The sequence below is a fragment of the Nycticebus coucang genome, chromosome 9, assembly GCF_027406575.1.
Source record: "Nycticebus coucang isolate mNycCou1 chromosome 9, mNycCou1.pri, whole genome shotgun sequence".
NCBI classification, from domain to species: Eukaryota; Metazoa; Chordata; class Mammalia; order Primates; family Lorisidae; genus Nycticebus; species Nycticebus coucang.
Genome location: NC_069788.1, coordinates 92,949,782 through 92,964,987, shown reverse-complemented (window position 1 = coordinate 92,964,987; position 15,206 = coordinate 92,949,782). Strand labels below are relative to the sequence as shown.

Below are 15,206 nucleotides of genomic sequence, written 5' to 3'. Positions count from 1 at the left end.
AAGTCAGAGAGCTGAGTTTCAGGGATCCACAACACTCAACTTTGAAAGGACCTTAAACTCTAAACCAGTCTCTGGTCATCATGAGACTGCAGGACTGCAGGCCTAGCCTCTTCACTGGACAGAGAATGCTCAGGAAACCCAAGGGAAAGCAGCCTACCCAGACAAATGACGAGAACCAGGTCTCACAGCCTTGCACAGCCAGCAAGCAGAGGAGCTCGCAGAAACTGGGCAAATTCCCCACTTGAGATCAAGGTCTACGGGTAAGTCCCTACATCTAACCAGAAATCCTCATTTCACTGGGGAGGAAAGCCACGTGCGGACCCGACCACAAAGCTGTCAATCAGCACACATCGAATCCACCCAGGCCACTTCTGACAGGCTCCCCACCAGAATGAAGCCAAAGAAACCTCAGGAATCTCATGACAACTGGGGCTCAACCATCTGGAGAAGGGGCAAGACCAAAGGAGTCCAGGCCTGGGAATGGCAGATATCATGCACAGCTCACCAAGAACAAACATGCGTCAGCAATCTGCTGCTACACTAGCCTCACGTCCCTTACTCTCAGACTGGGTCCACTATCCACATTTAATGTAAATATTCAAGCCACTGATTGGGAAAAAATGAACCATTATGTAAATCTGAAATTCAGTTGTGATGAGCAAACATGTCTTATGACACAGGACTCAAGGCTGGACAGCCAGGCTGTGATATTGGGCTTGAGCCCAGCCTTGCCTTTCCCCCAAGCCCTGATGCACAAGGCCCATTTGGGGGCTTGCCCCAGGGCTGGAGATCCCACCTGGAACTGATCAGCTTTTTCTTCTCCAAAATGTAGAGAATGACCTGGACGTGCTCTCTTCTCCAAGGCCCTGTGCTACTCCAGCTTTCTCTGTCCTTCCCAGGATTCCCACGATGACACCCCTGCTCCCCGCTGGTCCCCTCCCCCCAAAAGAATCCTTTCCTTCCCCCCCCCCCGACAGAACACATGATGGAGAAGGGTCACCTGGTGAGACGTGAGTTCCCTTGGCCCCAGGAGACCTGGGTGGAGGGGACACATCACTTGGGGGGGAAAATTACAGACTCAGACTTACACAGTAGGTCTGAGGCAGGCCTGACAACCTGTATTTCTAACAAGCTCCGACCAATGCTGATGCTGCTGACTTGGGAGCCACCCTTTGAGAACCACCACTCTTACCCACTGATGCTCAATCCTGTTGGGTGGTAAGACTCAGGCAGTTGGGAACTTATGAAAACACAGGGCACCAACTTCAGAAGAGTCCAACACAGCCAGTCAGGGAAGGACTGAGAATCTGGCTAAGATGCTGATAGCCACACTGGTTTTCACCCACGTTTGGACCTATGTCCCCTGGAAAAAGGTCAAGGACCCTTTGTCTCTATAGGTTTTCAGAGGCAAATGTGAGCTTCCTAGTCAAACAAGCCCATGCTTCTCAGGAGAGGCCCTGTCCTTCCAAATTGCCACAACAAGGGGACGATTGGGAGAGCAGAATGATCTCCTGGCAGACACGACCCAGGACTAGACCGCAAGACCTGGATGTGTCTACCAAAAAGCCAAGTGCAGGAGGAAGTCCGACTACCCATGCACCCTCCCGGCCACGCCGTTAGAGTAAGGAAACACATTTGTCTCACTTCATTCCAAGTCCTCGTGACTGGCAGGGCAAGCTGGGGAGTAGTTCTCTTGGAGAACATTTTCAAACACCCCTTTACAATAATAGTCAATTATGTTTGTGCTATAATGTTAGGTGGGAGGAAAAAAAGGCAGGATATGCAATTGTATATATGGCACGATCACAGTAGCATAAAACAAAAACCATTCACTCGAGAACTGAAAGGAAACACTGAAAATGTTAACAGTGATTGTCTCGGGGTGGTGGGCTTTATGGGTGGTTATTTTTTCTTGCTGCACATTTGTTTTCCAAGCTGTTTACAAAGAGCACATACAGTATTACTTGTATGTCATGAACTTTATTTTACCTTAAATCAGAAGGAAAAAAATACACAGCAGAACACCATCTACACAGAATGTGCCAGCCCCGAACGCAAACATCTTACCAGATTTCTCCAGGCAGGCAGGGCTAGGAAGCAGTGACCACGCTGTGACTGGCAGCCAAGTGCTGCCAATAAATGTTTACTGACCATTTACACCGAGCTGGCCAAGGCTGCCAACATACACCAGCCAGTCCTCAAAGAGCTAAGAACGCAGAAGGGGGAGAACAAGGATGTTGGGTCCACTTTCCCATCGTAGGGGCTCTGAGTGTGGACTCGCCATCTTTTACTTTGTGTGACAATTTCTCTCTTTTTTAAACCTTCTTATAATGAGAGACGGGGTCTTGCTCTTGCTCAAAATGCTCTTGAACTCCTGGTCTCCTGCAATCTGCATGCGTTGGCCTCCTCAAGTACTAGGGTCACAGGTGTGACTGCGCCCAGCATTGTATGACCATTTCTCTTCCTCTGGAACTCTACACTGCACCCCAAGTACTGCAAAGTGCCTTGAGACAGAGTCTTAAGGGGGTGTCGAGCCCCTTCTACCTGGGCCAGACCTGAACCCTCAGAGCTGTTCACCAACAGCCGGAGTCCTACTGGGCTAAGGGCAGCATCCTCACAGCCTGACAGTTTCCAGCGAGGGACTGACCACTCTGTGGTATTCAGAGAGCTGTGGAAACCTTACCTCCATCTGAGATTATCACCTCCCAGCCATCCCTGGGCAGGAGACACATGTGTCTAGTGTTATGCCACTGGCTCTGGACAGCCTTGCAAGCCTATTCCTGCCCATGACTCTTCAAACTGGAAACTCAGTCACCCACCAAAACCCCACTTAGGCGTCACCTCCTCCAAGAAGCCTTCCCTACTCCCCCAACAGAGACTGATTAGGGGGTCTTGTTTCTCAAACCTTCAGCACCATCTGCTTCCCTGAGCACTCAGCACACAGCCCTGAGAGCACCTGCTTAGCACAAACGGTGCCTGTAGACAAGGACAGAACCCTGATACCTGCTGAGCACCCAGCACAGCCCCAGACCCCTCATCACAGATGCCCAATTCCCCTCAGCAGCATCACCTTTGTCCAGCTTCCCCTGCAAGTGCCCGTCACAGGGAGGCACCAGTTGAAATGCTCACGCATATAGCACGCCCAGCCCCAAGAGTGGTTCCTCTCAGATAAGGAAAAGAACGTTCTCTGTCTCCCTAGAGCCAACTCCCACGGGGATCCCAGACCTACCCCTCCCAGGCCTCTCCCTGACCCCTAGCTCTGTCCTCAGACAGCTGTACCTAAATGGACAGGCTGGTTCTAAGCTTCTAGAGGTGATGCTCAGAGAGCCCACAGTACCATACTCCCACAGGCTGTGGCCTGAGCACAGGTGGTCACTGAACTGGCCCCCATAAGCAAATAGCCCTAGCACTCCAACCCCAACGAAAAGAGGATAGAAACAACCATCTCAGAAAACCTAGCACACTGTCCACTCCTGCCCTCTCCTATTCTATTCCAAATCCGCATTGAAACAGAAGCAACCACAGTCCTCGTCAGAACTGGGCCCAGCACACAGCATGATACCACAGCATTAATTTCTGCCTGGCTGTCCCTCAGCTGAGCCCAGAACCAGCAGCCACTACGTGAGTGCAGAATTGGAGGCGGCTGGCCAGGGCCCTGGTGACATCTGCAGATAGTCCCCAACCAAGCCTAAGGGACAGCACAGAATGTCAAGTATGAGGAATGAGGTCTCAGAGGCAGTTCTGGACACGGGTTTAAGGAAACCCTGGTGGAAAGCACTTGTTCTTGAGCAGCAGTTTCCAAACCATGTTCCCTGGGATCCGGGAGGGGGAGGACGCAGCTGAGTAGAGCACACTCAGGCTCCCCACCCCATCCCCCAAGTCCCTAAGTCAGAATAACTAGGGCTTCACTGGGGTCTCAAGAAAAATCATATGGGGGGAATTTTCACTGCCAAAACCAGGTTTGAGCACCAAGGCTCTGAGGTGCACAATTGCAGTTTCCCATCAGAAATCATGAATACCACCAAATATTCCCAACCACCCTTCCCTCGGCGGGGACCGGTTAAACAGCCCTTCCGCAGGCCCACTTGCCTGACCCACTGCCTCACACTTATCAGACACCGTGAGCCAGGTGCTCCTGCTTGCAACCTAGAGGTGGGATGATACATTCTCGACCCCTGTATCATCCTCCTCTGGTGTCCTCTTTCTCTCAACCCTTGAATGGCTCCTGTGCAAATAGCAACCAAGCCGGGGGCTGCAGACCACAACCATGCCAGGCTGCCGCTCACACGTGCATTCCCACAAGCCCCCGTTTGGCTGCATTCTTGAGGCTGAGGCTGAAAACTAAGGCTCCTCCCTGGGGCTCTCAGCACACCAATGATATCCTCAACTCAAGGAATGTCTGCTGAACAAAGTTGAGCCGTGCAGGATCTCACCCTTACACGATGCCCCAAGAAAGGCTTCAGTGAAAGGGTCCAGAGTATCAGCAAGTAGATACCTGATCTTGAACAAATTTCCTCTCAGCTTCCTGTGGGGAAATTGCTCCAGTGACAACACTGCAGAACACACATCCACACGTCAGAAGTGCCCCTACCTGGTAGTAGGTCTTTATGTTTCTCACCAAGATGGTCAGGTTCTGAATGCGAAGGTTCACATCGTTGTTGACATGTTTGTTGATGCGCTGATTTGTTGGCCTGGGGTCTCTAGGGGAAGAAACACAAGAAAATGGGAGCCTCCCACCTTTACCACACTTCCTCTCCCACTCTCCACCCAGCATTTTGCCCTACAGTCCCCAGGCGATCAGGCTTGACAGGCTGGTTCAATTCAAATCCTCACTCTGCCACTGCCAAGCCGAGACCTTAGGGAAGCCCCATCACCTTTCTGCGCCCCCACTCAACCACAGCCCCTTAATCAATGTTGTTCCTGTTCACTGTTCATAGGACAACTGCCTGTCAATGCAGACCCAAAAAAGTTTTATTGTATAAAAATCAGACTCAGAGTGGTGGCTCACACCTGTAATCCTAGCATGTTGGGAAGCTGAGGCCAATAGTTTGAGATCAGCCTGAACAAAATAGCAATACTCTGTCTCTACAAAAAAAAAAAAAAAAAAAGGAAAATTATCCAGGTGTGATAGCACGTACTTATAGTCCCAGCTATTTGGGAGTCTCAGGGAGAAGGATTGCTTGGATCCAGGAGTGCTATTGCATTCTAACCTGGGCAACAAAGCAAGACCCTATCTCAAAATAAAAACAAAACAGGGCGGCGCCTGTGGCTCAAGGAGTAGGGCGCTGGTCCCATATGCCGGAGGTGCGGGGTTCAAACCCAGCCCCGGCCAAAAAAATCACAAAAAAATAAAAACAAAACAAAAATACAAACAACCTGGCTCGGCGCCTATAGCACAGTAGTTACATGCTACGAACCGGCCATGTGCACCGAGGCTGGTGGGCTCCAACCTGGCCCAGGTCTGCTAAACAACAATGACAACTGCAACCAAAAAATAGCCAGGCATTATGGCAAGCGCCTGTAGTCCCAGCTACTTGGGAGGCTGAGGCAAGAGAATCGCTTAAGCCTAAGAGTTTGAGGTTGCTGTGAGCTGTGATGCCACAGCACTCTACCAAGGGCCACACAGTGAGACTCTGTCTCAAAAAACCAAAAAAATAAAAAAAACACAAACAACCTAGTTAATTAAAAGCTGAACAAAGCAATTGGTCTTGGGCTGGTTCTGACTGTGATTTACATGCCAGGGATACAATTCTACCTTGACAAACTGACATTATCAGCCTGTAACACTATATGGTACAGAACACACCCAGTGAGAAATGCTGAGAGACACGAATAATTCATGTGGGAAACCCCCAAAGTGTCATTTATTTTCCAACCTCAGGCAAAAGACAGGTCTGGTTATGATCAAACTAGAAATTTACATCAAGTGATTTACAATTTCACTCATCTACATACAGGACAATTCTCAAAATTCTCAGCGCTGGAAAACGTTTCCTATTAGGAGACAGCTCTCCACCAAACTGAGCTGGCCTCCCCCACCCCACAGACGGCTCGCTGCTTTTCATAACAAAGGCTTCCCTTCCATCTGCCTGTCCCAAGACACCAGGAAGGATGTCTAATTCAAAGGAGGGCCTGTCTTCATGGCTTCATCTGTCATCCAAGCCCCAAGAAAAAGGTGTTGAGCCTCCTGGGGGCTGGTGCGGGGAATTAAGAGGAAATCAATCTCAATGCCACTCAGCTCATTCAAAGCTACTCATTAATAGAAAATCAAGAAACAGGAAAAAATATCCCACTAAATAAAATCCTTTCACTTGCCTCTAGAAGTATAACGTTCTTCTGTAATACAAGCTGTTTAAAGTTCAACCATTAAGTAAATATTAGACATATCACCACGAGGCCTTACATGGTATCACGTGTCTACAAACCCTTTTACCCTGTACACACAATGAGCCACCATAAATTTTACTCCATCATCTTACATCCCTTAAAGTAGTCACCTGGGTATCTTAGGCACAATCAGAGGACCTCTTTTCAACTGCCGGATGACATTTCGTATTGTCACCACACAGTAATGGAGTGTGGCCAAGCGTTTTACAGGTTACATGTTTCTCTTAGAGCCATATTCATTACTGAAAAAATAAAAGTTAATAATTCCGTGGGAATTAATTTAGGAAAAGAGACAGCATTCGTAATTGAATTGCAAAGGCATTTTTAGTTATAGAAGCGTGCCTAGTATTACAAAGTAATTTATCTTAAAGGTGAAATTCTCCTCTTTTTACTATAGATACCTTAAGAGATAAGAATCAATTTCATAATGACAAATGTGCTTCTGAAAACAGCAGAACTGGGTAGCGCCTGTGGCTCAGTGGGTAGGGCACCGGCCCCATATACCGAGGGTGGAGGGTTCAAACCTGGCCCCAGCCAAACTGCACCAACAACAAAAAAAATAGCTGGGCGTTGTGGCAGGCGCCTGTAGTCCCAGCTACTCGGGAGACTGAGGCAAGAGAATCACCTAAGCCCAGGAGTTAGAGGTTGCTGTGAGCTGTGATGTCACAGCACTCTACCAGCACTCTACCGTGGGCGACAAGTAAGACTCTGTCTCACAAAAAAAAAAAAAAAAAAGAAAGAAAGGAAATAGCAGAACTTAGATAATATGCGGAGACATTTTCTTGATTTTTTTTCTTGTTGTTGTTGTTACTGTAGTCCCAGCTTTAAGTCACATGGAAGGCCAGGAGCTGGAAGCCTCAGTACACACTGTGGGATCTACAGCACATGTAAAGACTTAACACACACCTGGGTGTCCCACATATCACAGCCTGAAAGCCTCCGACCACGTCTGCTACGATTATCCTCAGAGAAACAACACTCCAAAAGAACCACGACATTTCCTACATGAGAAACTAGACTGATTACTGTGATCTTTAGTACTCCTGCCTTTATCTAAGGGTCTCTGGGTAAAGAGATGTCATTAGGACACAAACCCTAAGTCTGCTGTGGTTAAGGAAGGCACATCTCAATCTCCACTCTGCCCAGCACCCCAGTAACTCCCACCCCTCACTGCTGCAGGAAATGGGAGTCAGGAGAAACAGCTTCCAGTCCGGGTAGCAGGACTGACCAAAGTTCTCTGGGCTTTAATGTGCACATCTGCAAAATGGCTACAGGATCCTTCTAGCCCTCAAGACTACCATTCTGTGCAGCCTAGGACTGCAGACTTGGGACTGGTCCTTAGCTGTATATCCCAGAAAGACATTATTATAACCATTGCACAAATGCATTTCCCTGAAGGCTGTCATTTAGAATAATAATCTTCTTCACATGGCAGCCCTAAGGCTAAAGGGACCCATAGTCTTGCAAAAAGAAGTCAGCAAACAGGAGAGACACGTGGATGCACCTGGTAGCTGAATTTGGAGAGTTCTAAGTCCAAATGTGAGACGTCCCCACGTAAGAATTTCCTTTTCATAAAAATGTCTAATTACAATAAAGGAAATCACACCTCACTAGAATTTTTTTTTTTTTTTGAGGCAGAATCTCAAGCTGTCGCCCTGGGTAGAGTGCCAGAGCATTACAGCTCACAGCAACCTCAAACTCTTGGGCTTAAGCAATTCTCTTGCCTCAGCCTCCCAAGTAGCTGGGACTACAGGTGCCCACCACAACGCCTGGCTATTTTTTTTGTTGCAGCTGTCACTGTTGCTTAGCAGGCCTAGGCCAGGTTTGAACCCGCCACCCTAGGTGTATGTGGCCGGCGCCCTGCCAACTGTGCTACGGGCGCTGCCCCTTTCACTAGAATTTTAAGGAGAGTTATAGCTAGGTTTATAGCAATCGTGTCCCCTCCTCTGGGAAAGCCAGTCCTCAACTCTTGGTCGTATTCCAAAGACTTCCTAAATTTACAGCTGAATCAAGAAACTACGTGTTGACACAGAGAGAAGAGATATCCTTAATATAACATAGGATAAAAAAAGATGGTAAGGCTGGGCACAGGGGCTCATGCCTGTAATCCTAGTACTCTGGGAGGCTGAGGTGGGAGGACTGCTTAAGGTCAGGAGTTCAAGACCATCCTAAGGGGCCGCGCCTGTGGCTCAAAGGAGTAGAGTGCCAGCCCCATATGCAAGAGGTGACAGGTTCAAACCCAGCCCCAGCCAAAAACTGAAAAAAAAAAAAAAAAAAAAAAAAAGACCATCTTAAGCAAGAGCAAGATTTCTGTTTCTACAAACAAACAAAAAACCAGTAAACTTAGTCGGGTATGGTGAGGCACACCTGTAGTCCCACCTACCCAGGAGGCTGAGGCAGGAGGATCATTTGAGCCCAGGGAGTTTGAAGTTACTATAAGCTTTGATGACACCACTGCACTCTAGCCAGGGCAACAGAGCAAAACTCTGTCTCAAAAACAAACGAACAAAAAAAAGATATTAAAAATCACAGCATCTATATTTGTATAAAGCTATACATTAAAGACGTACATGCATACAAACCATAAACAACATCTGGAAGATTAACATTGCTACCTTGAGACATGGTAAAATTACAGGCAAGTTTTATTTTATTCATCTGTATGTCCCTCTTGTCCTACAATGAATGTATGTTTTTTGTGTAATTTTTAAGGACTTGAGGCACCCATGAAAGTGCTGTAGTCAAAAAAGGAAGTTACTTGAGTTCACAAGAAAAAAATCTTTTTTTTTTTTTTGCAGTTTTTGACCTGGGCTGGGTTTGAACCCACCACTTCCGGCATATGGAGATGGTGCCCTACTCCTTTAAGCCACAGACACCAGCCAGTAAAAATCTTTTTTTCTAACATTTTCCCACCAATATAAACTCATTTAGCCAAGTTTGTGCCCTTTTATCCTCAGCTTCTCCATCTGTAAAATGGGAACATAAACATCCCCTGGAGCATACTTGGGGAAAAATATTATCCTTCAAAGGCTTTTTAGAAGCTGAAGAGACTCTGCCACTGGCCTAAGGACATTTTCAACCTCTGAATAATTAGCATATTATTTTTGAAATTTACAGCTAGCACTAGGGGTCAGAAAGGAGCCTGAAGGAAACAGGCCTTGCAAAGGCACAAGCTCTTAGCCCTAGTCCCATGTCCCCAATTGCTGAAGTCAGCCACTGCATCCAGTCTGCTCTCACAGGTACAGATTTGCATTGGCAGGTGCCTCACTCACACAATGAGTGACATTTGTTGGTCACTTTCCATACAAATCATATTTTATCCTTCCAAAAATCTATACCTCATGTATATAAGGTATATATAAGATACTCATGTATCTTATATAAATCTCCCTTATCACAGATGAGGAAATCAAGGCTTAGAGTGTTTAAGTAATTTGCCCACATAACTAGAAAGTGGCAGTGAGGATTTAAACTTGCTTGCTCTCCGTAATTTTCTAACAAGAGAGTGAAAAATGCGTCCAAAGTTAATCAGACACTACCCCGTTTTCCCTTGGATATGACAGGTACTGCGTTTACAGAGGAGCTATTCAACTAGCTTTCCCCCAAGCTCCATCCAGGCCACTGAATGCCTCACTTTCATTCACGAATTCTCCTAGTCCTGGGCCTCCCTTGAAAGCTGAGCCCAGGGGGCTTTCCTGCTTCCAGGTGCTGATGTCACCGGGAGGACAGGGCCAAGAGATTACTACCACAGCCTTCTAAGGTTGCCAGAGACAATGGCCAGGTCTAGTCACGGGACCCCAGCCAGCCTCCATATGGCTCTGAAGTGTTAGGTAACACGTCTCTTATCTGAGCTCCAGCACCCCAGTTGGGTTAGCAATGCCACTCTCCACAGTTTCCTCAGGTCCAACCAACTTGCAGAGAATTTATCAGAATAGGCAAATGGCACTCAGTCTCAGAGCTCCCAGTGGGGGAGATTAGAAGCACAGCCTTATCACTTACCTGCTGGTTAGCATGCCGTTTGGCAGAAGTGAAAACAGAAGCACAAATGAAGTACAGTCTAGATGTGGGGCTAGGACCTGGGGCCTCAGAGTCCGGTTTTGCCCTAGACCTCGTTGAGAGAGGTCTAAGAATTACGTGGTAATCTGAAGGACTGAGAATAAGAATGTAGGGGAAAAGGTAGACTAGGAAAAAATAAAAAACTCTAGGGTGCCTCAAATCCTTTCCAGATTAAGATGGCACCTGTATCATCAAATCCAATCACCTACTAGGCAGTAGGCACTGAGCTAAATGTTAACACATCATCTCATCTAGTCCTCACAACCATCTCTTAAGGGAGATTTATGTCCCATTTTACAGATGACGAAATTGAGGTACTGCATGACCCACCCAGTACCAAACTGCTGGTATGAGGGCCACCTAAGTTTAAAAACCGGGCTGGCTACAAAGGCGGTCTAACCACTGTTCTTTTATTTATTTTTCAATTGAGGTGATTTTTACATAGATAATAAAATGCATATTCTTAAGTTACAGCTTATGGAGTTTTGGGAAATGAAACCTACTCCAGTCAATACATGGCACATTCCAAGCACCCCAAAGGTCCTCCTTTCTGGTCAATCTCCCCTACTTCCACCACCTGGAGCAGGGTTATTCTCAAGTGGCAGACTATGTGTAGGTGGTGGTACTCTGCCCAGCCCACTCTGTCCTCTTTTTCTCATTCAGGAAAGCCACCCACTTGGCTACTCCCAGGGTTCCTGTCTCTGTGCCCTACCTGGTCAGAGCGACCCAAAAGCACTGCTTGAGGCTGCAAATTTACTGGTTCCCACTTCCAGAATGATTATGTTGGCATATCCCAAAGGAAAAGACATTTAAAATCTCCTAGGGAAGGGAAGAAACCCTTCCACTGAATAGCCACGGGGCAAATGTGAACTACTGATGAGCTGGCATTTCTCAAAGGAATGGCCCAACGGGCTTTCCTGATTTACAACCAAGTGGTAAACGCTTCAGGAATTCCAAAGGTCAGGAAAGAAAGAGAAACAATCCCAGGGCTTTTGTTCTCCCTTCAGCATGGGTGTAAAAGCTGAATGAAAAGGCTGGGTTTACTGCTGTTTTTTTTTTAATTAAACAGTCCTGGGCTTGGGTAAGGACAGGTCGAAGTTTCACTGGTCATTGCACTTATGGAATCCAGTAATTTTTGAGGTCTAACAGAATTGGGAGGGAGAGTTGCCAGAGCTCAAATATGCCTCAAGACGGCCTCCAGAAAACTCATTCTCATCCGTGTTCTCCGAGAAGTGCTGCCAAGGCTGACAACAGATTTGTTTTTTAGAACCTAATCAAACACTGAAATTGCTAAGACTAGTACTTTTTTTCTTAAGCATTAAGACTGCAAAGTCTCTCCTACAGCATGATACCAAATAACTGATTAAAACAAAAGGAGCAATAAAGTGAGACGCTGTCTCTAAAAAAATAAAATAAAACAAAAGGAGCGATGTTCTTAGGAAATTTTTTAAAATACAGACCTTTTAGGTAGAATCTATTTAAGCCACTTGTTGGATTTGCCAAAACAAACTGCTCCTCCTCCTTTGTGGGCCACAGACAAAGCTGAGTCTCATTAGCTAATGGATTTATGCTCAAGTATGACAACTTGCTCAATCCTCAGGGAGTAGGTCAGTGTAAGGGGCTGAACCAGAGAATATTAGGATGTTTAATTTTGCTTCAAAGGCCTGTGAATCATACTGATACTCAGTTCCAACATGTTCTCTGTAGTTTGTGAGTTAAAAACAGAATGCAGCGGTAGGAGCCAACACCTACATAGTGGCAAGCTGTCAATCAGACAGCAGACTGTCTCTGCAGAACTCAGCAACAGGAAAGGATGTGGTCAGAGATACTTGTTGGCAAGTGAATTTCCAGCAAGACCCCGTTCAAGCCACATGCTTCCAAACAAACAACAGTGCCACAGCATCTGACTCCCTGAGTGTCTCCTAACACAGTGACTTGAAATCCAGTTCATGTACTGGGACTTAATCAATTGCTCTGGGGCAACTGTAAAAGGAAGACGAAATGTAGGCGAGTTCAGAAATACAGGCCTTCTAACCCCATCTTCACAGTCACTCTCAGATGCCCCAGCCCACCAGACACTTCCTGTAACCAGACACTCTCCGTTATGGTTCTGTGCCCCAAAAAGAAAGGGGGCTTTTTCATCTCACTGCTCAAACCACAATTAAGTCCTTGAGTTTGAAGTCAACTGCATTATCTACACTATGACAGTTATTCAATTCCAAATTCCCTTCATCAAACAGACTGCGAACTTACTGTTTTAAGAGCTCTGAATACAACGACCAACGTCCAAAAGGGAGAACCTCTCCCTTGCAACCTTACACTCCATTGCCACACTCTTAAACTTTCTAAAGCATCATTCTTCCCTTCCCCCTCTGAAGATGGTAACTTACATTTGCAACATGATTTGGTTCAAAAAGATGCCGTCCGCTAAATCCATGTACATAGTCAGATTGTCCTGGCTGCCACTTCCGAATGGGCCAAAAGTTTTCACCTGGGGGAGGCAGATGAGGACATTAAGGCAGGAAGTCACCCCACGCACACAAATGGTCTAAAGTTCTCCTGGGCAAAGGAGGGCCGGCCCGTGTGAGCAAAAGGGGGTCACCCATGCCCACGCTACCCTTCGGCAGGCACCAAGACCATCCTTCTCCCAGGGCCTCCCTCCTCTCCCCAAGCCAGGCAACAAACAGGAGGATGCAAACTTCCTCGCCACTTCTTTCCTGCGTCCCAGAGCAGAAAAAAATAAAAGGGACTTTTCAATAAATAACTCACGTCTCAAATTCATTGTAAATCAGTGCGCCCACCCCAGTCTGTTCACGTTCCCACTCGGCACCCCCCATTTCCCACCCGTCACCGCCATCCACTGGCTGGTCACAGGGATTCAAAAACCACACGAGGATATCCTAGGGGAGTAGGGTCCTTCTCCGGAATGGTTAAGCCCTGGGGGCTGGGGTGACCACTCAGACCCTGTCAGCTACGGGGCCTCCCGCTGCGTCCGAATGGGAACAGGTGTACCCGCTCGGCTTCCGGCCCGGCCAAAAGCGCGGCGGGGTCCTGAGCCGGCTCCAAAATTGGAAAGCCTCCGGTCTCCAAGACGCCGCCCCAAACGCCGGCCAGGAGCCACTTGCTGAGTCCCTAGCTTTCCGCGGACCCCGCAGGGTCGGGCCCCCGCGCCCCCAGCCCGGCGGGAGAAGAGCTAGCGCACCAACAAAGGGGCGGGAGAACAGAGCGCACTCACCCAGGTCACCAGCGGGCTTTGCAGGAAGAGCTCCAGAAGCTCCGAGACGGTCACGTCCATGCTGACGCTGCGCCCGCGGCTCCGCACCCCGCGTCCGGGTTCCCCGCGCCGCGGCACAAAGCGGCTCCGGCAGCGAGCGGCGGGCGCGGGGCTGCGGCGGCTCGCGCCCGGAGACAAAGGCGGGGCGCGCGAGCCCACGTTCCGCGGCTTCGGCGGCCCCGCGCCCCGCCCGGGGCTGGGGAAAGGGGAGGGCCCGCCGCTCGGGGAGGAACAATGCGGGCAGCCCCGCCCCTCGGCGGCCCTGGGCGACCCGCGCGCCGCCTCGCGGTGCCAGCCCGGGAGCCCGGGAGCACGGGGCAGCAGCGCGGGGTGCCGGGGAGTGGCGGGCCTGCGGGCAAGGGAAGCCGCCCGGCTCGCGGGCCCCGGAACCTGCACGTGGGGCCTCCGCCGCGCGCCCACGCCGAGCTCTGCCACACCACGCGTGGGGCCCCAGCACGTGGCGCCTTCCTGCGCGTGTGCGCCCGCGGCGGGACCCGAGCGCCACGTGCGGACTAGAGAGCTCCAATAAGTGGGACGTCCTGCTTTCCGAGGTTGCCCGCAAGACTCCGAGAGCTCAACCCTGCTACTTTGCGGGCCTCAGGCAGGTGCACCCGGCCGGCCGCGCGCTGCCACATTCTCCCAGGTGCGGCCAAGAGGCCCCGCCCGGGCTCGTGGCGGGAGAGCCCAATCCACACTACACCCTTTTCGTTGTACCCGGCGCGGGAAACGTTCCTTGGCGCGAGAATGCCGGGCTCGGCCCGGAGGGCAAAGGAGGAAATTTTCTACCGAGTTTAGGCCGTAGTAAAGCGACCTTTGCGCCCCTCTCATACCACCTTCTGGGCTACCTACTTTCTAAAAGTTCCTGCGGGAAGCCGGTGATGGGGCCTGCAACGACCTGGGCCTACACTCAAACCACCTAGAAAGCCTCCGGTCTTCAGGACGCCGTCCAGGAGCCACTTGCTGAGTCCCCCGGGAAGGGGAACTCGCCGGAGGGGAGCCAAACTTTAGGTTTCAGCCAAGGGTACATAGCAACGGCTTGGTGGCAGGCAACAGGAAAAAGGGCAAGGAGCGGTAAAGCCAGCCCTGGGACCACACTTCTTAGCCGAGACAGTCGTGTACCCGACGATGCCTAGGCGGGTCTTTGCCACCTGACCCCGGCCGGGTGATAACTTCAGGCCACGATCCGGTCGTCGTTAAAGTGCTCAATACGATGTAATTAATTTAATCCGAACAGTGACCATTTCCTGGATGAGCCAACTGCTACAGGGTAGACCTGTAGCGCTTAGGGTAGCACCCGGCAAGTATACAGCAGGCACTGAGTAGCTGCCGGTTGGCTGGCTTGTTAGTAATTCTGAAAGTTGGCTTTGTCAAGTGTTGGGGTTGCGACATCTGCTGGTGACATGTGATATTACAGTCCAGTTCTGGCGGCCGTAGTGAGGCAGCGAGGGTGCCAGTGACCTCAGGACCCTGGAAGTGTTAGGGGTCCCTG

At 49.4% G+C, this 15,206-nt stretch overlaps 1 protein-coding gene across 2 annotated transcripts in view; it reads right to left on the bottom strand.

The window, feature by feature from the left end:
* CCDC88C (coiled-coil domain containing 88C) overlaps positions 1-13,883 on the bottom strand; it is a 150,720-nt gene extending 136,837 nt beyond the window's left edge. For both annotated transcript variants that reach the window (XM_053602662.1, XM_053602663.1), the window contains exons 1-3: positions 13,679-13,883; positions 12,834-12,934; positions 4,592-4,700 (exon numbers count right to left, since the gene is read on the bottom strand). In XM_053602662.1, coding sequence (XP_053458637.1) covers positions 4,592-4,700; positions 12,834-12,934; positions 13,679-13,738 — 270 coding nt within the window. In that variant the 5' untranslated portion in view covers positions 13,739-13,883. The remainder of the gene's footprint in view (positions 1-4,591; positions 4,701-12,833; positions 12,935-13,678) is intronic.
* Between the last annotated feature and the right edge of the window lie 1,323 nt (positions 13,884-15,206).